The following is a 23,594-nucleotide window of genomic DNA, read 5'->3' on the forward strand; positions in this document are numbered from 1 at the left end:
AACCACTGCACTCGTGAAATCTACACAACCCCGAACCGACGGCCCAAAAATGAGGAAAAAGCTCCCTATCGGTTTCGAAATGTGCTCGGATCGGAGCGGAGCAAATCTAAAAATGCAAGTGCATTAGTAACGGCCATCCAATTTCGAGTCCGATTTGGAGAGAAAATTCCAACCTATCCCAACGTCGGTTGCATCACTCACAAGCACCCGACATCATCTGAGACAGGCGTGCTCTGACTTCCTCTTTTTGTCGTCCGCCTTTTCGGTCATTGTTTTGAAAGGACCTTGGCAATCCAGAGAGCGAGAGAGAATGGGTGTGTGTATGTGTGTTGCTTCTTATCGATGGCACATGCACTGCCCTCGACAGACACACACAACGACCAATCGATAGAACCTTTAATGTGTATTCCGGTGCAAATTTATGTTACTCTTACGTCGGGGAGCAACAGCAAAAAAGAAATCGAAAACTCACGATCACGTAGATCACGCTGCTCTTGTGCTCGATCACGACGGGAAGAGAATCGAGTGAATCGAATGGCGACCATGAAACCGGAACTGACTTCGACCCGAGGTCATACTTCCGGATTGAGTGTCTCTTGACTCCGGCACGACGTCGAGTGCTTAATTCGCGCGATTCGCAGTTCTTGACCCACAGCAACGAACACACCACAAGGGGGGCACACATCGTTCACCAGCTCACGCCGTCCATTTCCGGAAGCTAGGGGGAAAGGAACTGAAACAGACACCGGATCGCGTGCATGTGTGTGCCAGACCAGCCATGTTTACCTTGCGGACTGTGCAGTGACAATGTACGCTATTTTGTCGACCAGGGACCGCAAGGATGACTGGCGGTCGAGCCACGCAAGGCACCGTTTAAAATATGAATGTGTTACACATGGTCCCCCAGCGGACACGGTCTTCAGCATCCCTTAAGGGCGCCTTAATCGATTACGAAATGACTTTTCAATGTTCGGTTGGGACACTGACGGGGAACATCGACCAATTTGAATTGAAAAGCAATTGAGTGCTTCGAGAGGGACGTGTGCTTGGCTGTTCAAAGTAGCATCATAATCAAACTGCATTTACGGCACACAACGTTATTGAAGCTAAATATAAGGCCCCTATCCAGTGTGTTTGGATCACCGCACGTGATGAGTGATAGAGAAACAGGAAATATTGGCGTTGCAAGTGGGTCAAAACTCACGCGACAAGCGTCGTCTGCCAAGTTCAACAAAAAACCAAGTTCCCACCCGGGTTAAACATGCAAATGAGCAAAACTTTCTCTTTTACGCCGTTAAGCTGCTTAACGGGTTTGATTTCCCGGCGCGAAGGGCGTGAAAAGTGAATGAAAATATTCAAACTAATTTACTATTCGTTCGTTTTGACCACACGCAGGGGCCGTTCCTTGACGGTTCCGGCCATCCGGGCACGGTAGATTGTGGCAACAGATTTGTTTCATTTAAGGCTATCGGGCCTCGTTAAAGCAACGTATTTCTTGTTACACGGGTACGAATTGGTTTCATCGGCAAAAAAGGTCCGTAAGGGACGGTACTAATCGACACGTGCCCATGTGTGCGGCGGGGCACGCATTTCCGAGAAAGTTCAGCAAGCGCCGTGGCCGCGAAAAACGCACGGGACGGAACGGAAATTTATCGCCCGCATTGGAGCGGGCAATCGCGAAAGAAAGTGGACGAAAGGAAACTTCGGTGCAACCTGGTGCGGTGGCCAACTTCCTCGGCGGTTTCCTTCCTGCCGGCGACGAGGAGCGCTCTTCGGTCCGACCATGAATGGACCGCATTATCGGATGGACGATTTGTGGGGTTTTCCCGTAGAAAGTGAAACTAATTTCATTCCTCATTTTCAATTCGCTTGCTACCACTTGGCCCGAGCCAAGTTTAGGGGGGCAACCACCAATCCGAAGGCAACACTCGTGTGCCGGGGGCATAAAATGTGCACATAAACATGAGCGTTATGAAGGAAGCGCGCGCAATCTCGCCCCGCTTGGTTGATGCTAAAAAAATGCTGCCTTTCTCCGTAAATGACATAATGATGTGAGCTGGATCCGACGTTTGGAATGCAGCTTCTGGTCTGAGCTACGCTACCGGTACGCTAGACACTCCAAACGAGGAAGAAGATCCCGCCGATCTTCTCAGATATGAACCTTACCTGTGTATTGCTGATCGCGTCGTCCATAATTTTATCCGTTTCCATTTTCATCATATCGGTATCCAGTTTTCTGTTGCGAAGTGCAACGATCGATCGGACGCTCCCTTCAGCTAACGCAGAAACGTTCTAGGCAATTCCGATTCTGATATTCGATATTAAACAGCAGCAGCGAAAGGGATGTGCGGATGAGGGTCGGTTGTTGAATGCGCTCTCCCGGAGTATCCTACGAATCACTGCTGTAGCACCATAAAACTGTGTTGCGTTTCGTACGATTGACCGCGTGTGTGTTTATTCCAATAGCGATCGCGGCACTATTAACTAGAGATCACGGCAGAAGACTCTGTTAAAATTTAATCATAAACTTTAACAACAAACAATCCATTTGTAAAAGTGAAACAAACATTTGACGATCACAGTGCTAATTTTTACCCTCGATCGCATTGCAGTCGCTAACAGCAAAACATATAAACTAGATCCTAAAAGCTACTAACAAAACAAGTCGATTCTCGTGGTCGAGCTCTGCGGCTGGGTGTGATAGAAGATCATTAGGAGGACGTTTGTACAGAGAGTGCAAAAAAAACCGCACAAGGATCCCGTGGACCACTGCGCCAGCTGCACGTGTTGTCATTTGAAGTGCGTCAAAATGCACTGCAGCCTGTGAGAGAGAGGCGTCCTGTAGCATCTTTCAGCCTAAAGATCGCTACCGTCGTCTCACTTTTCCTCACAACACAGCTCACTATGGTGAGGAACACTCGAAAAGTCTCACACGGGCTCATCGAAGAGCGAGCAGCGCACCTCTCTTTCTCTCGTTTCGCTCCACCACAGCAGGCACCTCTCGAAAGATGCTCACTCATTGCTTTCCTTTTGGTCATTCACTTCGAGCATAAATTTGGCTGATTTTATGCTTATTCGTTCCATCGACAACATCTCGATTGAAACGGCTCGTTATCGAACCGCCAATTTGCTGCAAGCGACCGATGTGGTATCGGTCACCGCAGTGCATTGGAACGAGGGAAAATTTTCATTCTTTTCACGAAACCACACAGTTGGCGCTCGCTAGAAAAGATGCTTTCATCTCGCACAACACCCCGTTCTATGTATTTATGCTGTGAGCATAACGCACGCACACACATACACGCACACCCATGCACATAATCATGCGCGCGCGCGCACTCACACCGAGATGCACTGAACGATGGTCGAAGGAAACGGTGCTTTGGTAACCAAGGAAAGTGTGGCAGGCCCTTTCGACTTTGACTGCGATGCGGGCACTTTAAAAGCTCCACCGAGAGGCTGGGTTCACGGATGCACACGCACCCCCACGATGCGAGGCGATGTTTTGGCCGTGCCAATTCCGCATCAGCTTCTCGCCCTGCAAGTAGCAACTCGCATGTACACCACGGTTTGCGCTTTGTTTCGATCCGTACGAAGGATGGCTATATATTGTTGCACGACCACACCAAACACCCGGGATGATGCACCGCACCTGATCAGCGACGAGGACAATCGATAAAACGCCACGGACTGCGAGCGGGCACACCGTGGACAGACAATGGCGGCGCGAACACCTTTCTTGCCCGTGCCGTGCCGAGAGAGGCTCTCGGATTAGAATGTCACCTTAGCGTGCAGCGGGGTGGCGGCGGGCCCGTGACGGACGGCGATGTTGGCTGGCCGCACCGCAACTCACCTCGAGCAGCCGAATGCGGCGGACATGAGCGACGATAAATGGACTGCTTTGCTACCGCACGAGAGGAAAAAACACACATTTGCTTTCGCCCAGCAGCATCGGACAGCAGCTGAGGCACACGAAACGCGGAACGAACGACACCACCGAACGAGTGACGTCAGCTAACTGCGAAAATGGAGTACGGCTGAGCGCAGCGACACCACCGCGATCGAACCGTTTCCCGAATCACGTGAATCACCTGCCGTCGTTGTCCCTGTTCCACGCACGGCCGCCTAAGGCCAGCGCGAGCAGCACCACCGATGACTGGCACTAACTGCGACAGGGCTGGGCGACAGAAGCGAATGGGATGTTCGAAACTGTGAGCGCTGTTCGAAACTCAAATGGTCTCACAGTCTGCCACACTGAAGCTGAAGGGCTGCAAAAAATGCTGGTCAAGCTATTTGCATCCCACGTTCGAAATAAAAGCATCTTTTCATAAAAGTTAAAACATTTCGATTCCGCCATGTGACTGCAGGGCACTGTGCTGTCACTTTTGAATTTTGACGTTTTGCTTGAGTCACTTTTCGTTTTGCGTCACTTTTGACGAATGTGTTTTGGTTCGCAACGCGCCAACAACCGAGCTCGCCCGTGGCACGCGACAATCCCGATAGTTTAACTAGGATAGTCGCGTACGCATTCAAAACTCACCATATAGCGGTGGCAACTGTTTCGGGCTGCGTTGCCGTTACTTATCTTCAAAACGTGATAGCAGCTCATTGGCCGCACAATACGTCGCTGATAATCGAATCCCTTCGAGAGGAATCGGCGCGAACGAACGGAGCCGCGGATGAGTTCTAAAATAAACCACGCTCCAAGGACACGCCAGTACGCCTGATTTTCGGGGAAAACCCCCGCGTGCGAATAGTGGTGGGCAGTGAAAAGTCGGTCACTAAAATCCTAGTAACCTAGTGCGCGCGGCCCAGCGGTTGGTGTTGCTTTTTCTCTCTCTCGCAGTTGGCGAGTGCGACTGAGATGGTGTGCGTGTGCACTACCTGACAGCGAGTGAGCGAGAGCGCGTCAAGGATTGGTGAGCAGTGAGCGAAGCGGAACGATAAACCCAAAGCACTGCCGGGCCGACGGGAGCAAGCGAGACCGGTAGTGTTGGCAAGCGCGAGATAATCATAAAAGGATACGATCGTTGTCTGATAAAAAGCACGACCAAAACGACGAAAAATTTTGCACAAGCAGAGAAGAGTTCCCTTTGGGCCGCGATTTGGGCCCGAGTTTGATTCCGCGTGCGTGCAATCGTGGTGTCGGTCGGTGAAATTACAGTCTTCGTTATAAGTCTCGTTATCGGCCGGACCACAGCGAGGGGATTCGTTTCGGGTTGGGGGGGGTGGTGCAACCTCAACCCCCCGCGAAGAACGGATGAAGGTCGTTGTCTTCGTCGTTGCCCGTGACAGACCGTGATAGGCCCAGCCCGAAGGATCGCCAGACGGTGCACCCACTGGTGCACTTCCTTTTCGGTGCCCGATACCAGCATGGTGGTTAGTTCCGCACTTGCGTCGACATCCAGCCGTCCACTGTCCTGTGTGTCCACCAGTTGACAGTAGCGCCACAAGTGAAAACCAGAGAAAAAGGAAGAACGCACGGAAGCAGCTGTTGCTGCCCCTGCCTGGCAGGTCTGTCTAGGATTCGGGACATAATCGCATCAGCGCGCAGCCCGGGAGTGGCCGGGCGTTGCACTCTCTGCTGTGGTCACGTTCCGGCGCGCATTCGCTTTCCATATTGGTGGTATCCGCTGGACCGCAAGTTGTTCGACGAGTAAAAAAAAAACATTGAGATTGCCCTACGATGACAACAGCTGCGACCGGTAAGAAGATGCGCGTGGTGGCGCTGGTGAGCGGGGGAAAGGACAGCACGTACAACATGATGCAGGTGACAGCCGAAGGTCACGAGGTGGTCGCCCTGGCCAACCTACACCCCAAGGATCGCGACGAACTAGACAGCTACATGTACCAGACGGTTGGCCATCAGGGCATCGAGAAGCTGGCCCAGGCGATGGAACTACCGCTCTACCGGCGGATGACCCGGGGCAACTCCATCAATACCAAGGGCCACTACGAACCAACTGAGGACGACGAGGTGGAGGATCTGTACGAGCTGCTGGCGATGGTGCAGCGGGAGCAGCACATCGAAGCCGTCGCCGTTGGCGCCATTCTTTCCGACTATCAGCGTGTCCGCGTTGAAAATGTGTAAGTGTGTGCGTGCGTGGTAGTGTGCTAACGGCTTCCGATGCAATTGCGCGCGTATGTTTGTTGGGTCGCTTATCTTATCACGGCGGATCATCTGGGATCGAGGCAAATCTCTGCGCCGGTCTCCGCTTGCTGTCTCTTTCGCTTGACGCTCTCACTCGACACGATGCCCGCATATTTGGCTTCTTTTATGGCGCGCGTCACGCACGCACGTGCTCTATACCATAGCACGCCGTGCTTTGCGGTTCCACAAATTGTTGAGATACACTCGTGACCATCGCATGCTGTGAAGGCTGTAAAACGTGGATCAAAGCAATCCGTGCTAGGTGGATGAATTCCTCGAACGTGATGCAATTGCGATTGAATGAAAATAGCAAATCATACGCGGTCGGGGACGATGCTCGCTTGTATTCTTTTTTGTAGTAGAATAGGTATTGTAATAGGTGCACGTTACACTGTCTCGTGTTGCACACATATTTTTTGTGTAAATCATAGTTTCATTGAATGAGAAACTAAATAGCCTCAAAAATGTATAGGGATACAAAATTTATGTCTGCAATGTCTGGAGTAACCCTTCCAAACAGCTGACAGTCAAACTCCGTGCTAAGATTAGTCCTTCCTTTTGAGAGATGAAAACTTGTCTAGTAACACAAGAAAGGCCTGATTCAACATCTCACCCGGCCGGCGCCCAGTGAACCGCCAGCGAAAATTGAGAGGAAAGATGTTTACGTCTCAATACAATGTTCCTCCTGTCGACGGTACAACCTGCGTAACGAACGGTCAGGGAGTGGCGTGCTGTTTATGACATCCGTTATCTAGCCCCCTTCAATAAGCCGCGGCCTTATCACGGAAGATACATTTGCTTTGCTTTGCTGCTGTAATCACATTGACATTTCACTACATTGTTCTCCTAAAATGTTTCATTGTCGTTTGACCCCTCCTCGGCACAGATGCGCACGACTGAACCTTGTCTCGCTGGCATACCTGTGGCGCCGTGACCAAACCGAGCTGCTGCAGGAAATGATCGATTGCCAGGTGCACGCTATCATCATCAAGGTGGCAGCCCTCGGGCTCATGCCGGACCGGCATCTGGGCAAATCGCTCAAAGAGATGCAGCCCCATCTGCTGCTGATGCGGGACAAGTACGGGCTGAACGTGTGTGGCGAAGGGGGTGAATACGAGACGTTTACGCTGGACTGTCCGCTGTTTCGCTGCCGCATCGTGGTCGATGACGTGCAAACGGTGATCAGCTCGGCCGATCCGGTGTGTCCGGTCGGGTATCTAAACTTCACCAAACTTCGCTTGGTGCCGAAGGAACGGATCGAAGCGGTGGTGATTAAAAATTCGCTCGACTTTATCCACGATCTGAACGAATCAAGCTACAGCGACCTGAGCGATCCGGATCTCAGCGAGACCGAGCTAGAGCTGATCGAGCGGAACAGTTGTAGCGGTGCGGCTATGGTGGCGGCCGTTTCCCGTGGTGTTATGCGCAACTCCTTCAGCAAGGATGACCTGTGTGGTATTGGCGGCGGCGCGGTAGTTCTGTCACGCAGCAATAGCATCACGAAGGAACTGGGCGGTGGCGCTACTGGAATCACAAGTCTCGAGGCGTCAGTAGGTTCAGTGGGTCTTTCCCGATCGCCCGTGCGCATTATCACGAAAACGCGAGCGAGCATATCGACCAGCGAGGTGGGGTCAGTTTCCGGTGATGGACCCGTGCCGGAACTTCCACCCTTTCACTACGCCCGCGAAAGTCGCCCTCTGATCAATACTCCTCGGGCGATCGTCAACTCGAAAGGCTGGATGTGGGTCGCGGGGGTTCAGGGCATCGGCGAGGATTCCCGCGAGGCGATGGCCAATGCCCTACGCATCTTAGAAGGTACACCGAGTGGCGCTCATCGGTGGTCGATCATAATAAAAAACCTTTTTTCAATCATTTTTCCACAGAAATGGTCCAATCCCGTGGGTTCACGCTCCGGCAAATTTGCTACATTACTCTGTACGTGCGAAATATGGCCGAGTATGGTGCAATGAATGAAATCTACTCGACAGTGTTCGAATTTGCCAACCCACCGACCAGGGTATGTGCATTTTCGTTTGACAAAACTCGGATTTTCTGGTCCAATTTGGATCTGGTGGTAAATAAGGTTTGTTTGTGCCAAAACAATGTGTCTTGTGCTCTATGCTTCGCAGGTGTGTGTCGAATGTCCCCTACCAGCCGATTGCGCCGTCGTTCTCGAGGCCGTTGCTTTTAATCCCATCTCCAGTGGTGAGTGTTTCGCGTCCGTTGATGCCAAATGGCTCTCTGCTGTGCTAACGGCGTGTATCGGTCCCTTTTTGCACCTTGTTTAGCTTCAGAGATCGAGCACAGACGCCACACGATGCACGTGCAAGGAATTTCTCACTGGGCCCCGGCCAACATCGGAACCTACAGCCAATCGACAAAGGTAAGCACACATCACCGCCTGAAAGACAGATATTATCTACGTACTGCGTTCGATAGGTTGGCCACATAACGTACATCTCCGGTCAGATCGCGCTGGTACCGGGCAGCATGACCATCATCGAGGGTGGTATCAAGCAGCAGTGCAAGTTGACGTTGCGCCACCTAAGCCGGATAGCGAAGGCGATGAATGCGCAGGGTGGCCAGCTGAGGGATGTGGTGCAGGGTATCTGCTTCGTAACGCACCCGGCCTACATCTACGAAGCGCGGCGCCAATGGGAACGACGGACAGCGAACGCCATTATCGACTACATTGTTGTGCCGTCGCTGCCACGTGGCGCCCTGGTCGAGTGGCAGGTGTGGGCCCACTCGCATAACGATAAGTTTGATTGTAAGTGGCGTGGCAACTTGCACCTGCTTTCGGTGATCATCCTTAACTTTCTATCGCCCTCTCTACCAGACGAAGAAACGGGATGTTCGATCGGCGAGTACTCGATTTCGATCCGTCGGCGGTGGAACTACGAAAATAACTGCTCCTCGATCGTGTGCTACGTTTCGACCGGTCTCGCCACATCGACCACAAAACTGACTGAGCTCACGGATGACTATCTGCATCACCACGGGCAGCTAGCGCAGCGTATCAGCCAGGAGCAGATTCACGATACGATCGCGTACGTTTTGCGCAAACTATTGCAGGACTACGCCGGCCACGGCACGGCTAGTACGAGTCCAACGTCCGGAGGAGCGGACACCAGTGGGCCCAACAATCCGAGTAGCACTAATACGACGAACACTAGCGACAGTAACACGAACGACGACTCGGTGGAACACCGTAACGACGACTTGGTGGAACACCGTAACGACGAGGACCAGCCCCAGCAGTGGCCACCACGGGAGCGATCGCTTCAATCGATCTCGGAGCCACCAGTGAAACCAGCCGTCCATTTACGCGTTTTCTACCAGGTTGATGCGATCACATCGGTACAGTTTTTGCTCGAAGCGATCGAAAGCTTTCTGCAGTCGCCGGCGAACGTGGCCCGTATCGCCTACACGGTCATTCCGGCGTGCCACTTGCAGAACTTTAGTACCTTCATCTCGATATGCGGTCTGCGCCATCACGAGTAGGAGCCCAGCTCAAGCCCAGCTAGGAGAAGGCGAATCCTGAAGATTCTATCGACGGCTAAGTAGAAAGGGCGCCAAAGACAAGACGACTACTAGGTAACACGATCGTACGATCATAGCGAAAAACGGGCAGATGCCCATAATCGACGAATGCCAAATGGGAAGTAGAGCGCGGAAGGAGAAACGATAAAATTGGCCAACCACCAGAGGCACTAAAACATGGGCTGATAGCTTTTTTATATTGCAGGATTACTAAGGTACTTGAAAAGTGTAGAAAGACATCGTAGGACAGATAGGTGGCCCGAACAAGTGGCTGAAGAACGAATGATGTGTGCAAATATGTGTGTGTGTGTTTCGTGTGTGCGTGTGCCGCAGGAGAAGCTTCTTGCCCCCGCACGCACCCTGGAGGTGCACCGTTTTACGTAAGATAGGCAATAAGTACAGTAGAAGAGCGACATAATCTATCACATTGTTGTTGGCGCGCATGGCGGAAGCGATTTTTTGTTGTAAATTGTTTTGTTTGCTTCTTTGGATAGTTAGGAAACGGAAAACCACTTTACCGCCGTGGCACAGGCTGAGGAGGAAGGGAGTAAAACGGGAACGATGGCGCGCGTCGGTTCGAACGCGTCGCATCGCCCCACAATGTGTTAATCAGTTTTAAGTTCTCGAAATACCATACAAACACTTTGGATTGCGTTAGAAATAGGGACAACGGAGATATTAAAATACAAACGAAGCAGAATGGCCAATGAATGCATGTTGGGTCTTTAAGGTCTTGCTAGATTGAGAAAGGCATCTTAATTATTTATGGTGAGCATGGCCGCGCCCGTGTCCAACAGATTTAAGTGGGTCAAACGTTGCTCGTTTACGCACCGTTCTTAGCGGACCGGTTTCCCTCCACTGGTGTGTTAAGGCGGTCAGTCTCACGGTCTCACCCCCGGATGGTGGCTTTCGTGTATGCGCGTGTAGGGCGGTGTGTGTGGCACGATAAGCATAGTTTTCGTACACAAATGCATCGCGCACAGTTCTTATCATGTCGTGCGAGTGAAGCGACGAGCAAGAACACCCATTGACCAGTGAATCTCAGAGAGGGATGCTAGGATCGCTGGAACGAGCTGGAGTCATAAAGTGTTATATGAAGTTGCGCCAATCACAGTTCTCGTTACAAACCGTCGAAACGTAGGAACGATCGAAGCGATCGATTGGCAAGGGGCTCGCTTTGCTGACCTCCCGCGGAGAGTGTGAGCAGTCATTCCGGTGTTGAAGGTAGACCGATTCAAAGTGCACCGTGCGCCCGGTGTTCCAAAACGCCATCCAAGATGCCTACGACTAAGTTTTTCAAGTCGACGAGAAAAATCATCGGTGCCGGTGTAAACTACAAGTAAGTTGGCGCAATTTGGAGCAACATGCAGAGTGAACAGAGAGGGACAAAAGGACCAAAAAAAGGTCAAAAAAAGGGGAGACAAAAAAAGGGACAAAAGGACCAGCGCTCCAATGGACACGCGGAAGTTGAATCCGTGATGTGAAAGATGAGCCATTTTCGTTATTAGTTATTTCACGTTACGTCAGGAAACGAGATTCAAAAATGGAACAAAAACTGCCATCGCGCACTGGTGATGTTCGGCCTGATAATCTGATTGATAGCTTATCAGTCTACACCTCAGATACAAACGTTGCCTTCACATGATCCTCTACTTTATGCGCGACTCCCGAGGAATATTACTAAGTTTTTATGCTCAACGATACGCACACTGGGTTAGGTACACCGTCTATGGACACTTGGGATGCGTTAGTTCATCGAATTATTTGAACTCTTTTCCGTTACGCTCAGAGAAATTTTGCGGCTCACGAATGCACCGAAGCCGGAAGCGCCGGTGATTTTCTTTAAACCAATTTCTTCCCTCCTGGACGGCGATCCATCCTCTTCCGGTACACCGGTGATTCGCGTGCCGCGTGTCTTCGGTGGTAAAATCAACTTCGAGGCCGAACTGGGCGTCATTATCGGGAAGCGGTGTGCCAACGTTACTGCCGACCAAGCGATGTCCTACATCGGGGGCTACTGTCTTGCCCTGGATATGACCGGGATGGACTTCATAGTGAACGCACGACCCCGCGGCTTGCCGTGGTGTTTGGGGAAAGGTTTCGACACTTCGACACCGGTCAGCCGATACGTCACCCGCGAAGAGCTGCCGGATCCGGTCTCGGTGCGCGTCTGGTGCGATGTGAACGGGGCGCGCAAACAGGACGACACTACGGCCAATCTGATCTTCCCAATCGCTGAGCTGATCTCGTACACGTCCCGCTTCATGACACTCGAGGAGAACGATCTTCTGCTGACGGGAACACCGGCCGGTGCCGGTCCCGTCGGTCCCGGTGACGTGATCGAGTGTGGACTCGGTGATGGCATCGTGCGAATGAAATGCACCGTGGCAAACGAAGAAGAAGATTCCTAACACATCGCATCGTGCGGGGTTTCTTGGTTTGACTTCTCTTTTGTATATTTTTGGATGACATAGTAAAAATAAAATTCGTTTACACATTCGGAACAATGCGGGACCGAAAGGAGGGAATGGAATTCTGCAGCTTCCGATGGCTTGTGACGTAATAACACAGTTCGGTTCAGTGTGGGATTGAATGGATTAGATCCACTTGGCTTCCTTTTGGTCAGGGGTTGGGGACAGCAGGTGCCCGGTTTCGCTGTCGGATCCCTCGTCGCCGACACCGTTGGTGGAGCGTAGCGTCTTATAACCGGACGGGCCATCGCTTGACGGTGATGCCGCCACGGCCATGCCTTGCTGTGCGGGCCGTTTAAGACCAATGGTACGGTTTGTGCTCGAGTGGGTCGGAGAGTTTGGTTCCGCTGGCTGTCGGCCGTAGGGCAGGTGACAGTTGCGTTCGCTGAAGTCGGGATAATACTGACGGTAGCAAAGATAGGACAGGGCGGCCCCGATTAGCGAGCCCACCGTAACGTCCTGCCAATGGTGATGATAATCGCACGTTCGACTGATCGCAATCAGAAGCGCAACGAATGAGGGCAACCCGGCAGCAATAATTCGTACCGACCGACCACGGCCACGCTCATTGAGTAGGTGCAGCTTCCCGATCAGGTACCAGGTGAGGAAGCCGAGTCCAACGAAGGCAACTGTACGAAGAGGCAAGGAAAGTCACAAGTTAACACTGCCGCGTACTGGTAGGGCCACGTGTGGAGGACACTTACAGGACGAATGTCCCGAGGGGAAACTTTTGCGCCCGTCCGCCAGTGCCCACTGATCGGTTCCGGTACAGTGGAGCTCTTCGTTCGTCACACCGTCCGGAAAGCATCGCCAGAAGAAGTCGGGCCTAGGACGGCCGACCACAATCTTCAGAGTGCTGGTGAGCACTCCGTTGAGACCGAGCCCAAGCGTAAAGGCGAGCACGGTGCACCGGAGATCCTGCCGATCGCGTGACTGTAGGTAGTAGAGCAAAAAGATGAGCCCGGGAACCCCAAGCACCACTGGCCACAGCATGGTCAGTGGGACGTAGCTGTTGGTGCGCGGGTTCCGATACATCCACAGTTCCTCTGGTTGCACTTTGCGCACGAACGGGGCCTGAAACTCGAGACCACTAGAGGCCCGTAGATGGAGCAATGAAACGGTGACGGTAAGGATGGTTCAAAGTGGGATGCTAGCCGCTTAACTTACATGTAAATGCAGGTCAACACAATCCGAACGATGGTCTCCAGAGTAAGATTGAGCCCGGCGGGTTCAGTGCGCAGATGTTTCTTCGGCATGGCAGCGGCAGTCACACCACTTCCGGTACCGTACGGCGGACTCATCGTTTTCGACACTGCTGAAGTCATGCTGATTGCAGGGTTAGCTGTGAGAAGAGTGAATGATTCCGTTCGCCGCGAACTGGTGGCTTCACTTTTCGCGGTTTCTGATGAAACATCGTCTCATTACGTGTATCGTTCGATTCTACCCCAAAGCTGGAACCAGCATGGCGCAAAAAGGGACAACTAGTTGCTCGCCAGTGCTACAGAGGGAAAGAGTCCGATGGTGCACTGCGGAGTGTATTTGTAAACACACAACCCGTGCGCAACGTGCGTCACGTTGGGTCTCAACCACGGAACACGGGACGGTCACGGCTCGGCAGGCGGCTGTGGCTATCATATTGGAAACAACTCAAACAACACAGGACGTGGCCTACTGTACGGATTTACGTTTATTCAACATCGCAAACACATTCAGGTAGCTGCTCAGCGTGGCGCGGACATTCGCTCGTTCGACTATCGCATCGAGCGAACGGGCAAACTTGTCGCGGGCACTGTTCAGCGTTGGTGGGCGCAAGATGCCGAACCACGAGGCTGGATCGATGCGTTCTTCAGATGCCTGGACCACGTGACGCTCCAGCGTTAGCTGCGGTACGCCCTGCTCGTCCGGGGAAACCGCGACCGTGCTGAGGGCCCGGAATGGGTTGTAGTCTTCGGTGGGTAGCTGCACCACGCTCACCGCGTTCGGGCCTTTCGTGAAGCGGGTGTGTGCCAGGTCGAGTTTACCGTCGGATATGAGGCGGTCCGCTTCTTGGCTCAGCCGCACGTCTCGCTCGATTAGCTCCAGCGAGTTCACCAACAATTTGTCCAGCAGCGCACACAAATCGTCCGTCCCGAAGTCTTCCATCGCTGCTTCGATTTTCTGCGAACTGTGCCCGATCAAACTGTCAATTCGATCTGTCATGTGACTTTGACAGTTGCTGGCTCGAAGGAGTGTGTGCCAAGTCAACGTTCAACTGTCAGCAGGCCCTGAAGCGCACTGAATGCGTGTCTGGTTTGGTGGATATAATTTCTCGGACGGACGACGGAACCACAAACTCGCGAATCACAATGTCGAAAGGCGAGACTAAGGAAACCACCCTACGGCAGCTGTACACGGAGCTCAATAAGCACTGCGGTGCCTCCGAGTTCGACAAAGCGTTGAAGACGGCAAACAAAAGTAAGTCCGGAGAGTGGGGCGCGGCGCCTCGGCATCATTTCTCATACCTTTTCTACACAATTTCAGTCCTCGGGCTCGACGCGTCGGAATGGAAGGCGGCTAAGTGTAAGCTCGTGTGTCTGATACAGAGCGGCAAGTTCGAGGAAGTGCTGAAGTTTATCGAGCGCGGGACGTCCATTCCGGACACCACGTTCGAGAAGGCGTACAGCGAGTACCGCCTGAACCGGGCCGAGAAGGCTCTCCGCACCATACAGGAGGCGGCAGGAGGCGCTGGTGGCCCTGGTGACTGGAGTTCGTTGGCGGCGAACCTGAAAGAGCTGCTGGCGCAGGTCCTTTACCGGCTCGAGAAGTACGACGAGTGTTTCGAACTGTACCGGACGATCATCAAGAACACGCACGACGATTACGATGACGAGCGGCGCACGAATATGAGTGCGGTGGCCGCGAACCGTTGCATCGTTGCCGGTGGTCCGGTGGACGCCGGTGCCGCTAACCTTCCCGAGGACACGTACGAGCTGGCCTACAATGCCGCTTGTGCGTTGGCCGGGCGGCAGCAGTTTGGCGACGCGGAGCGCAAGCTGCGCACGAGCGAAAAGATGTGCCGCGAGTCACTGGAGGAGGACGGGGCAAGCGAGGAGGACATTATCGACGAGATCACGGTCATCAGGGTGCAGCTGGCGTACTGTTTGCAGATGCAGGGACGGGTGAAGGAAGCATCGGCCCTGTACGCGGACGCGCTGCGCCACAAGACGAACGACGCCGCGCTGACGGCGGTCGTGAGCAACAATCTGGTGGTGATCAACCGCGATCAGAATGTGTTCGATTCGAAGAAGAAGATGAAGGTGGCCAGCTCGGAGCAGGCGGAACAGAAGCTGACCAGCCGCCAGCGCAAGACGATCGCCTTCAACAACTGTCTGCTTGCATACTTTGCCAGCCCGTCCGAGTGCGGACTGCTGGCCAGCCGATTGGCCGAGGCGCACCGGGAGCTAGAGTTTCAGGCGCTACTGGTGCGCGTCAGCCAGCTGGCCCGCGACAAGAAGCATCGCGAGGCGATCGAGCTGCTGGAAGGGTACGCCAAACGGTTGCCGCGCGATCGGACGATCGCCCTGCTGCAGGTACGGTTCGCCATCGTACAGCTGCAGCTGGTGGCTGGCAATCGGAAGGCGGCGATCGAAACCCTCGAATCGCTCGGTGAGGCCCGTTACCGGCCGGGGGTAGTGTCGGCGCTCGTTACGCTGCACCTTGGGCTTGACAACAAGCAGGCGGCTTCGGAGATCCTGAAGAGTGCGGTCGAGTGGTACAAGCGGCAAAAGACGGACACCACCCACGGTATCAGCGACGCCGATCTGAGCGATATGTGGCGCCAGGCAGCGAGCTTCCACCTGCGGGGCGGTGAGCCGGAAACGGCAGCCAAGAGCCTGGAGGAGCTGCTCCGAACGCACCCGAACGATGTGAAGCTACTGGCGCAACTGGTCATCGCGTACGCCCAGTTCGACCCGAAGAAGGCGCAGCAAGCGAGCCGCCGGCTTCCGGCCCTCGAGACCCTCACGACGGTGTCGGAGATTGATGCGCTCGAGGCGACGAACTGGATGATGATCGCGAAGGCCGTCCGTCGCAAGCAACCGACGACGGGTGGCACCGGTTCCGGAACTGGTGGCCGCGGTGCTGCGGACCAATCACCGGGCGCAGGCACACCGGGGGCTGCCGAGCAGCAGCAACTGGCGGCTGCCGCGGCCGCCCGCACCCAGAAGCGCAAGAAGCGCAAGGGAAAGTTGCCGAAAAATTACGACCCCAGCGCACAGCCTGACCCGGAACGGTGGTTGCCCCGATACGAGCGAACCGGATATCGCAAGAAGCGCGATCGCCGCGTAAAGGAAGTCATCAAGGGCAGCCAGGGAACGGCCTCCGGACAGGCCGATCAATAGTAAGACTACCGGGGGCCCAGTAGCTTTTGTGGTCAGGTTTTTTTTACACGCTTTTCGTTTCCTTTCCTCTTTTCAGTGACATGAGCAAGGCGTACAACCAAACGAAACAGTCTCCGGCGACGCCCGGGACGAGCGGTGGGGTATCGCAACAGGAGCAGATGGCCGCCGCAGCAGCCGCCACCCGCCAGTTGCCCCGCAAGAGCCAGCACAAGAAGAAGAAGGGCAAACACTAGGAGAGCAGTGCCGGCAATCGGACATAGATAAAGAAAACGGTGCATTTTATTGGAAACAGTTGATTACATTCTAGACCTATGCTAACTCTTTCTCTTCTCGGGCGGACGGCTGCGTGTCGCGTACAAAATGGGCACTCCTAAATTCAGGCATTTTTACGCCACGGCTGCCTGGGTTTCGGGGCACCGTTGGCCGTTGGTTCCTTGGGGGGCCAATTCACGGCCGTGGCCCTCCTGTTGCACAGATAGATGGAACCGCGCCAATCCCGACCACGGTGATGGTGGTCATAGGAGGGTGGTAGCAGCTCGACAATGATCTTTGCATAGTTGCGCCAAAATACGATCGCGCAGCCACCGTCCGAGGTGCGCTGTATTTTGCCATCCGCTTGCTGGAGCAGCTTCGCAGTGCCGTTGCTGAGCAAATCCTTAAACGTTTGCGTGATCTGCGCCCGTCCCTCCTTATTGCGCAGCGCGGGCACGAAGTGCAACCAACAGGCGGCCCGTTCCGGGGGACCAAAGGGGAACTTGAGGATGGAATAGGCCGTTTGCTGCTGCTGCATCAGCCCTCTGGCCATCGCTATGAGCTTATCGTGCAGTGTAGCATCAGTTTCATCACCTTCGTGTTCTAAGTTCCCTTCTTGGCTAGTTTGCGGATCGAACGTAAGCTGGGTGTAACCGTGCATACCAATCTTGATACTATCCGAAAGCAGTTGCTGGAAACGGGCGGCAAGTGCTGGCCGCTCTTGGACTGTTCGTTCCTGGGCCCTATTGAGAGTTTGACAGATGAAGAGAATGTTGTAGAAGACCTGGCCAACGGTGGCGCCTTCATGGTCCAGGGCGTGATCCAGGGCTTCGGCCAAGGTCAGCGGTTGGGTTTCAGTAAACAAGCCGCACAGCAGATCGATCGTTTCGAGCTGCAGGTGGTCCTTGTGAAACGTACGTACCCAGGCGTTCCTGGCACGGTCTAAGAGAGTCGTGTTCTCCAAAGTCGATTCTACATCTTTACACAACCGCAAGAACCGCTGGTCACGCAGAAACGTGCCGCTGTGCCGATGATGCACTACCTCACGATCTTTCACCCGTATCGACAACGTTTCGTTGATAACAATATCGTTCCCATCTCCAAAGATGATCTTTTCCTCACCCGTCAGCTCGGCTACTTTCAGCAATAATTGAAGACTCGCTGAGTACGTTTCTGTTTTCACTAACCAATTGAAGAAGGTGGATTCGTCAACCCTTCCACTCGAGCGCAACTCGTTCAGCCGCGGAGTTTGCACCTTGTCGAGCTCGGCCAGGGCTCTCAGCAGTGACGGGCGATCGTGGTCTGGCAGCTTCCACCAGATCATTAGTGTTTGCTCCGTGAACTGGTGGCCTTTGCCAAATCGGATGGTTTTGCCCAGCTCGACTGCGGTGCATTTGATGGTGGACAGCAACTTGCACAGGTTCGTCACAGCACACACCACGTCCTTTATCACGCTGGGGTTGTTCAGTATTGTTTGAGGATTGCAAACCGTTCCAACCATCGACGCCACAGTAGCAGCACCCATCATCAGCTGCCCGAACAGTTTGCGCAGTAAGTCGGTGTCAATGTAAATCAGTGTATGGCACTGAAAAGAGTGACCGAAGATCGTGAGCGTAGTGAAGTCTTCATCCAAGCTGAATTGGACACACTTTGAAGCGTAGTCCTCAAGGATTCCCCGCAAGTTCAACCATTGATCCAAACGGGGCAGGATCTTGTGTTTCAGGTCGGAAACGCTCGGCTGGACGTTGCGGCAGGTTGTTAGAAAGAATGTTGCCACACCGGTCGCTTGCAGATCGTTCAATAAAAGTGGTGACGTGGCAGGGTGGTAGGTAACCCGGTAAGCCAAGCACAGATTGGCCGACAACCACAACCAATCGGCCGCTTCGAGCTTCTGCCAACCGGTGGCCGAACTTATGACGGCGGCCACAAAGTGCATCGTCGTCACTCCAGTGTTGACATCTGCAACGATGAGAAAATGGAAAAAACGGTATGTTTCAACTCGATTCGAATCGCGCACGGAGGTCCTGATTACTTTGCATGATCGCTTCAGCCGATTGGAGGTACTTGAGCTGCGTCGCTGAAAGCATGCTGCGGAGCCTTCCCACCTTCAAGGCCGCGATCAGACCGACGTTCGCGAAGGTGACCAAACTGGTGGTCAGTGTCATTGCGCGGACCGCCACCACGGAGGGTTTCTCGTGGCGGATACCGTCGACCAGATCGTTGATAGCGAACCCCACCATTGGCCCACTGGTACCGGCAGCCACCAGCGAAGCGGCCAGCGGTGCGAAGGGAATCAGGGCCGTTCCGGCGATGCCCCCGACAACGCTCCCGACCAACGCAATCGTCTTCAGAATCTTAATCGGGTGCTTGACAACACGGCTCTCGATGCACAGTTTGCCCCGCTCATCGTACTCCTCTTTGCCATCCTTGGGGTAGTGGAGCGTGCAGCCCGGCAGTCGGTTCGATTTCAGGAAATCATCGAAGCTCTCGTACCTACGATGCGAGAAATCGACGTACTCCTCGGTAGTCCGCGAAATGCGCACCCGGATCAGCATCTGCATCTCAACGCCCTTCCCATCGTTGGGAACTATGGCCAGGGGCAGCAGACAGAACTCGGTACTGCGCATGCACGCCACGATCGGCTGCAGGATTTCTTTGCACTTTGCCGGATCAAACAGAAGGGTTGCGGACCAGTCCGTATAGGGGGTGGCACTTTCCAACTGCTCCAAGCCGAAAGCGAAGCCAAGCATATTCGTTACTTCTATGTCGTTGCGCGCCTTGAAGAATTTGTTCGCTATGTTTCGCCTTTGGCTCTGTTCCAGGGGTAGGTATCGGCTGCTCCACTTCTCCATCAGAAAGGCTATCCCATCGGTGGACATTGTGAAGGACTGGTTCTGCGCAATGCTTCGTCTTCACGTCAAATGTAACCAGTACGAACTGCCACCGATCACGGACCCCTCAAAGGGTCAACACTTTACACGTAGACGCGTGAAACGGACACAGCACAACAGCAAAAATGCTATTGCCTAACGCTAACGTTCAAAGTTCAAGCCGAGAATCCAGATAAATATTGTGAACTGATAGCAGATCAAAATTGGCTCATGTTCACTGTTGACTCGATATTTCGTGTTGGAAATGCTGTAGTTGTGTGTGCGTGTCAACTGCAATCTGCAACTGACCGTGGTATTCGTATGCGCCCGTTCATCGTTCTGAGAATCTGCTCGTTTGAAATGGTCGTAAAGAAGGGTACGGCGCTAAGAAGACCAAATGGTTATGAGCCCAATATTGGAACATAAACATTCGCTAGCACGTCGGTCGATAAGCGTCAGCGATATCGTGCCATGGCAACATAAATCGGCCTTCAGCGCTGTTCAACAACAACAGAAACCCAGTGGCAATAACGTCACCCACTGACGGCAAAGGAAACAGGAACGATCATGAAGATCGATCGTACTAACTCGAAGTAAAAATGTAAAATAGTGTGTTTTTAAACCAAGCTCATGAAACACATTCATCATCCGAAATTCGGGAATTCCAATACCAAAGATCTACCTTATGGTGGACCGGTGTTTGGTTTAAAAACGCAGCAAATGCACACGACATTCCCCTCCACCGTGAATATCCTCACCACTCGGAAGTAGCTCAAAAAATCAATCGGAAATCATTTGATCAACAAGCTTATTCCCATTTGCGTCATTTCCCCAGTAATTTCTCGCGGATAACATTGTTACAATAAACTGAAAATGCCGAAAGCTAACACGGTTAGTAGCTGCAACAGAAAAGAAAAAGACCACGAACGAATAAACAGGCGGAGGTTGGCCCTCTCGTCATTAGGAATGAAACAAACGACTCTTGTTTTCACGGTTCTTAACACACCCTTTAATTGCAACAAATGACGGCCGGAAAGGAAATCGAAAACCGGGACGAACCGAACTGGGCCTGGCGGTTGTGGAGGTTGGCTATGTCCCGTTGGCTTGGCCACTCAGCACTCGTCGGCCACAGGCCATATTACCGTGCAATGCACACAGAAATGCAAATCTCTCTAGACTAATACGCGTCTTCCTGCTCCATTTACGGCGACTTGGAACTGGGCACCGGTAGTGCTGCAGGGGTCACGTCCTGTGCCTCGGCGGTTTTGCGCTCGGCGTCCGTATCGTTCGCTACCGGCCGCCGACACACGATCAGTCCCTTCTCCCACAGACTGCGGATAAACTCGAGCCTTCCGTCGACCGGTAGGCTGCTGACGAGCACGTAGCACGGGTACGTCTTGATCAGCAGCTCGACACCGAGCGCCGTCTCGTGGTCAAGCTCGAGAAAGTTCGCCTCGTACTGGTGGTACTCGCGCGAGTTGTCCGTATGATAGTAGATACGCAGCTTGTCCTCCTCGCTGACCAGGCGCAGAATGTTGCGCCGCAGCAGCCGCACCGACGAGTGTTCCTCGATCGGTCGCACACACCGCACGGTGCCGTCCGGGCGGAACTCGTGGTTGCCGCCGCCGTACACCGTGTCGTCCCACTCGGTGTAGTCGACCATCGGCGGAAGGGCGTCGTGCTGGAAGCGCTTGGCCAGCTGATCGACGGCCGCATCGATCGCGGCGTCCGAAAACAGCCGGTCAAACATGGCCCGGATGCGCACGATCAGTCGCCTCCGGTCGAAGCTCAGCTCGTCCGAGTGCACGATCCCGAAGTGATGGTGCAGGTCGAGCGGAAGGCCCCCGCGCAGCTGCTGGTCTTCCTCGGCCGCGGCACTTAGCGCGAGCGGAAACATTTGCTCGAACAGGTCGACCCAGCTGTTGCGCTGGTACACGCTGAGCGTCACGTGCAGCGAGTGGGTCCCCGACACGGTGGCCGCCTGGTGGATGCAGCCCCGCGGAAAGTACAGCAAATCGCCCGCCTCGAGCACCACGTCCAGCAGCGGGGCGGCCAGCTCGTCCTGGGCCAGGTTGTCCGATGAGACGCGCGCCAGCACTTCCTGCGGCCGGCGCGGCGGGTACAGGCGCCAGCGCTTGCGGCCCTCGATCTGCAGCACGAACGCTTCGATGTCGTCGTAGTGCGGCGCAAAGCCCTGGCTGTTGGGTGGCGTCAGATAGAAGTTGGCACCGGTCATGCAGTGGAAGTACTCCTGCAGCTTCACGTTCAGCTCGTAGATCGAGCGCAGGTAGGTCTGGGGGTTGAGCATCCGCACGCTGCAACCCTCGCCGTAGAAGTGCCACATGTCGGGGGGTAGCACGCGCCCCTCCGGATTATGCGTTTCCCGCTGCCCGTCCGTGTACGACGTAATGTCGATGTTTTTCGTGTATTCGATGTTGTTCGTGCGCAGCATTTCATCGATCATGGCACGTGACAGCAGGCCGGCGTAGTAGGCCGGATCGCTGCGCTTAACCAGCAACGGTTTGCGCTCCCAGTAGGCCATCATAAACTCCTCGACGGTAATGGACCCGATGAGCCACGCGAACGTTTGTCGCCCGATCGTGACACTGTCGAGTTCGGCCGTGATCAGCGGCCCGTGCGGGGCACGCTTGGTGCCGCTACTGCTTCCGCTTCCGCTGGCCATCGCATCGTTCTGACGACCCGCCGCAACCGCTGTCTTTGGTTCCTGCTTAACGTGCAACACCCGCTTGAGGGGCGTGAAACTGGTCGAGGGAGGCAACGTGAAGCGGTTCGATTCTGGCTCGGTGCCATTTTTTGTCCCCGCGGGTGCGACTTTCGCGCCACCCTTGGAACGATTCCGCTTTGTAGGTTTTTTGGTCGTACTAACCGGGATGGTTGGAGCAGGCGGGGCGGCCGATGGGTCCGCTTCCGATGATGGTGGTGGTGGTCCCGTGGTCTTACTGCTGTTCGCTGCTGTTTGTTGCTGTTGCTTGGCCTTTTTCTTTTTCGTTACGCTGACCGTAGGGGTCGGAGTTGCCGCCGGTTGTTTCGGGGGGTACAGCTTAATCTGGAACCGGACCTGTTTGGCGAGTTTCTTGGGTTTGGTCTTGCCATTGCCGTCACCGGCAGGTTCCGCGCCTTCGGGGGTATGTTTTTTCTTTTGTTTTTTCGCAGCCGGCGCCTGCTCACCCTCGGTACTGGCAGTGCCGGCTAACGGAACCGGTACTGGTGGCACCGACACTGCTCGTTCGCCGTTTACTTCTTCCGCGATGGCATTCTGTAGAGGAAAGGAAGCGGAATAATAAACCCACGCCGAGATACGAGACAACGGGCACCTACCACGCTGGGGTTTGTTTTCACTTCCGCCGGTGACGATTGAGCGTCGCGGTTGATGGCCACCGTCGTCGGTGTCGCCGATGGGGAGGAAGTGGTCGGTTTTTTGCGTTTCTGCGGTGCCTTCTTGTTGCTGCTGCCGGTGCCCGGTTCGGGCGTTGCCCTAGGAATCACGAGTGGCGTTTCGATCACGACGACCGGCGAGCGGGCTTCTACCGTCGTCATCGTGGAAACACGGACACGGGGACACACAGGAACGGTACGTGACACAGGCAAAGCGGAAACAGATTTTAGCACGCGTTTCACGGCACGCTTCGTGCTGCTTCTTGCTGTATGTTTCTCTGCGCCTGCTGAGGATGATGGATTTGTGGTTTGTTGTGACGTTACGCTGAGTGCCAATTGGGCACTCACGAAAGCGCGCGCATATTTTGAAGCTATGAAAATTAATTTTCGCTAATCGAAGATCCGTCTTGCTGCATATTTCTGTGCACGTGCGGCCACTATCGTTCTGGCTGAGGGATGTTACACTGTCGGGAGGAGCACTAAAACCACATCAACCGCAAGTGCATCATGGTTGTGCAACGAGCGTGTGCCC

The 23,594-nt window shown here is 54.1% G+C and overlaps 8 protein-coding genes across 10 annotated transcripts in view; 3 read left to right on the plus strand and 5 right to left on the minus strand.

Annotated features, from left to right (window-relative positions):
* LOC131210730 (beta-TrCP) overlaps positions 1 to 2,485 on the minus strand; it is a 24,069-nt gene extending 21,584 nt beyond the window's left edge. For both annotated transcript variants that reach the window (XM_058204017.1, XM_058204015.1), the window contains exon 1: positions 2,167 to 2,485. In XM_058204017.1, coding sequence (XP_058060000.1) covers positions 2,167 to 2,220 — 54 coding nt within the window. In that variant the 5' untranslated portion in view covers positions 2,221 to 2,485. The remainder of the gene's footprint in view (positions 1 to 2,166) is intronic.
* Positions 2,486 to 4,798: 2,313 nt separating this feature from the next.
* On the plus strand, positions 4,799 to 10,483 carry LOC131212718 (uncharacterized). Its single transcript, XM_058206696.1, has 7 exons — positions 4,799 to 6,087; positions 7,038 to 7,966; positions 8,035 to 8,168; positions 8,281 to 8,356; positions 8,440 to 8,534; positions 8,591 to 8,921; positions 8,991 to 10,483. The coding sequence occupies exons 1-7, from the start codon at positions 5,687 to 5,689 to the stop codon at positions 9,653 to 9,655; spliced, it is 2,631 nt and encodes an 876-aa protein (XP_058062679.1). The 5' UTR covers positions 4,799 to 5,686; the 3' UTR covers positions 9,656 to 10,483.
* A 235-nt stretch (positions 10,484 to 10,718) lies between these two features.
* LOC131212926 (acylpyruvase FAHD1, mitochondrial) lies at positions 10,719 to 12,247 on the plus strand. Of its 2 annotated transcripts, none has more exons than XM_058207015.1 (2): positions 10,719 to 11,033; positions 11,484 to 12,242. In XM_058207015.1, the coding sequence occupies exons 1-2, from the start codon at positions 10,972 to 10,974 to the stop codon at positions 12,103 to 12,105; spliced, it is 684 nt and encodes a 227-aa protein (XP_058062998.1). In that variant the 5' UTR covers positions 10,719 to 10,971; the 3' UTR covers positions 12,106 to 12,242. The 2 variants fall into 2 exon arrangements, with proteins under 2 accessions (XP_058062998.1, XP_058062997.1); XM_058207014.1 differs by lacking the exon at positions 10,719 to 11,033 and adding an exon at positions 11,134 to 11,412 and having other exon boundaries at positions 11,484 to 12,247.
* Positions 11,779 to 13,600, minus strand: LOC131212925 (phospholipid phosphatase 5). Its single transcript, XM_058207013.1, has 3 exons — positions 13,333 to 13,600; positions 12,870 to 13,255; positions 11,779 to 12,794 (listed from the first exon to the last, which is right to left on the minus strand). The coding sequence occupies exons 1-3, from the start codon at positions 13,488 to 13,490 to the stop codon at positions 12,292 to 12,294; spliced, it is 1,047 nt and encodes a 348-aa protein (XP_058062996.1). The 5' UTR covers positions 13,491 to 13,600; the 3' UTR covers positions 11,779 to 12,291.
* Positions 13,601 to 13,819: 219 nt separating this feature from the next.
* On the minus strand, positions 13,820 to 14,339 carry LOC131210650 (uncharacterized). Its single transcript, XM_058203928.1, has one exon. It carries the CDS (start codon positions 14,305 to 14,307, stop codon positions 13,834 to 13,836), a length of 474 nt encoding a protein of 157 aa, XP_058059911.1. The 5' UTR covers positions 14,308 to 14,339; the 3' UTR covers positions 13,820 to 13,833.
* Positions 14,340 to 14,431: 92 nt separating this feature from the next.
* Positions 14,432 to 17,020, plus strand: LOC131212359 (signal recognition particle subunit SRP72). The gene is made up of 3 exons (XM_058206199.1): positions 14,432 to 14,619; positions 14,686 to 16,543; positions 16,621 to 17,020. Exons 1-3 carry the CDS (start codon positions 14,511 to 14,513, stop codon positions 16,775 to 16,777), a joined length of 2,124 nt encoding a protein of 707 aa, XP_058062182.1. The 5' UTR covers positions 14,432 to 14,510; the 3' UTR covers positions 16,778 to 17,020.
* Positions 16,813 to 19,947, minus strand: LOC131212358 (uncharacterized). The gene is made up of 2 exons (XM_058206195.1): positions 18,829 to 19,947; positions 16,813 to 18,755 (listed from the first exon to the last, which is right to left on the minus strand). The coding sequence occupies exons 1-2, from the start codon at positions 19,673 to 19,675 to the stop codon at positions 16,921 to 16,923; spliced, it is 2,682 nt and encodes an 893-aa protein (XP_058062178.1). The 5' UTR covers positions 19,676 to 19,947; the 3' UTR covers positions 16,813 to 16,920.
* Positions 19,948 to 20,699: 752 nt separating this feature from the next.
* On the minus strand, positions 20,700 to 23,310 carry LOC131209548 (bifunctional lysine-specific demethylase and histidyl-hydroxylase NO66). The gene is made up of 2 exons (XM_058202637.1): positions 23,006 to 23,310; positions 20,700 to 22,943 (listed from the first exon to the last, which is right to left on the minus strand). Exons 1-2 carry the CDS (start codon positions 23,222 to 23,224, stop codon positions 20,868 to 20,870), a joined length of 2,295 nt encoding a protein of 764 aa, XP_058058620.1. The 5' UTR covers positions 23,225 to 23,310; the 3' UTR covers positions 20,700 to 20,867.
* Positions 23,311 to 23,594: the final 284 nt, after the last annotated feature.

Source organism: Anopheles bellator, chromosome 2 (genome assembly GCF_943735745.2).
Source record: "Anopheles bellator chromosome 2, idAnoBellAS_SP24_06.2, whole genome shotgun sequence".
In the NCBI taxonomy this organism is placed as follows: Eukaryota; Metazoa; Arthropoda; class Insecta; order Diptera; family Culicidae; genus Anopheles; species Anopheles bellator.

Excerpts from the sequence above, each read along its gene's own strand:
- LOC131212925 (XM_058207013.1), bottom strand. The coding sequence starts at position 13,490 with ATGACTTCAGCAGTGTCGAAAACGATGAGTCCGCCGTACGGTACCGGA. Across the intron at positions 13,256-13,332 it reads GTGTTGACCTGCATTTACAT|TGGTCTCGAGTTTCAGGCCC; the intron begins GTAAGTTAAGCG and ends ACGGGCCTCTAG. Across the intron at positions 12,795-12,869 it reads CCCCTCGGGACATTCGTCCT|TTGCCTTCGTTGGACTCGGC; the intron begins GTAAGTGTCCTC and ends CTCTTCGTACAG.
- LOC131212718 (XM_058206696.1), top strand. The coding sequence starts at position 5,687 with ATGACAACAGCTGCGACCGGTAAGAAGATGCGCGTGGTGGCGCTGGTG. Across the intron at positions 8,169-8,280 it reads TTGCCAACCCACCGACCAGG|GTGTGTGTCGAATGTCCCCT; the intron begins GTATGTGCATTT and ends TATGCTTCGCAG. Across the intron at positions 8,922-8,990 it reads GCATAACGATAAGTTTGATT|ACGAAGAAACGGGATGTTCG; the intron begins GTAAGTGGCGTG and ends CCTCTCTACCAG.
- LOC131212359 (XM_058206199.1), top strand. The coding sequence starts at position 14,511 with ATGTCGAAAGGCGAGACTAAGGAAACCACCCTACGGCAGCTGTACACG. Across the intron at positions 14,620-14,685 it reads GTTGAAGACGGCAAACAAAA|TCCTCGGGCTCGACGCGTCG; the intron begins GTAAGTCCGGAG and ends ACACAATTTCAG. Across the intron at positions 16,544-16,620 it reads TCCGGACAGGCCGATCAATA|TGACATGAGCAAGGCGTACA; the intron begins GTAAGACTACCG and ends TCCTCTTTTCAG.
- LOC131212358 (XM_058206195.1), bottom strand. The coding sequence starts at position 19,675 with ATGTCCACCGATGGGATAGCCTTTCTGATGGAGAAGTGGAGCAGCCGA. Across the intron at positions 18,756-18,828 it reads GGCTGAAGCGATCATGCAAA|ATGTCAACACTGGAGTGACG; the intron begins GTAATCAGGACC and ends TCATCGTTGCAG.
- LOC131212926 (XM_058207014.1), top strand. The coding sequence starts at position 11,336 with ATGATCCTCTACTTTATGCGCGACTCCCGAGGAATATTACTAAGTTTT. Across the intron at positions 11,413-11,483 it reads CGATACGCACACTGGGTTAG|AGAAATTTTGCGGCTCACGA; the intron begins GTACACCGTCTA and ends CGTTACGCTCAG.
- LOC131209548 (XM_058202637.1), bottom strand. The coding sequence starts at position 23,224 with ATGACGACGGTAGAAGCCCGCTCGCCGGTCGTCGTGATCGAAACGCCA. Across the intron at positions 22,944-23,005 it reads TGAAAACAAACCCCAGCGTG|AATGCCATCGCGGAAGAAGT; the intron begins GTAGGTGCCCGT and ends TTTCCTCTACAG.
- LOC131210650 (XM_058203928.1), bottom strand. The coding sequence starts at position 14,307 with ATGGAAGACTTCGGGACGGACGATTTGTGTGCGCTGCTGGACAAATTG.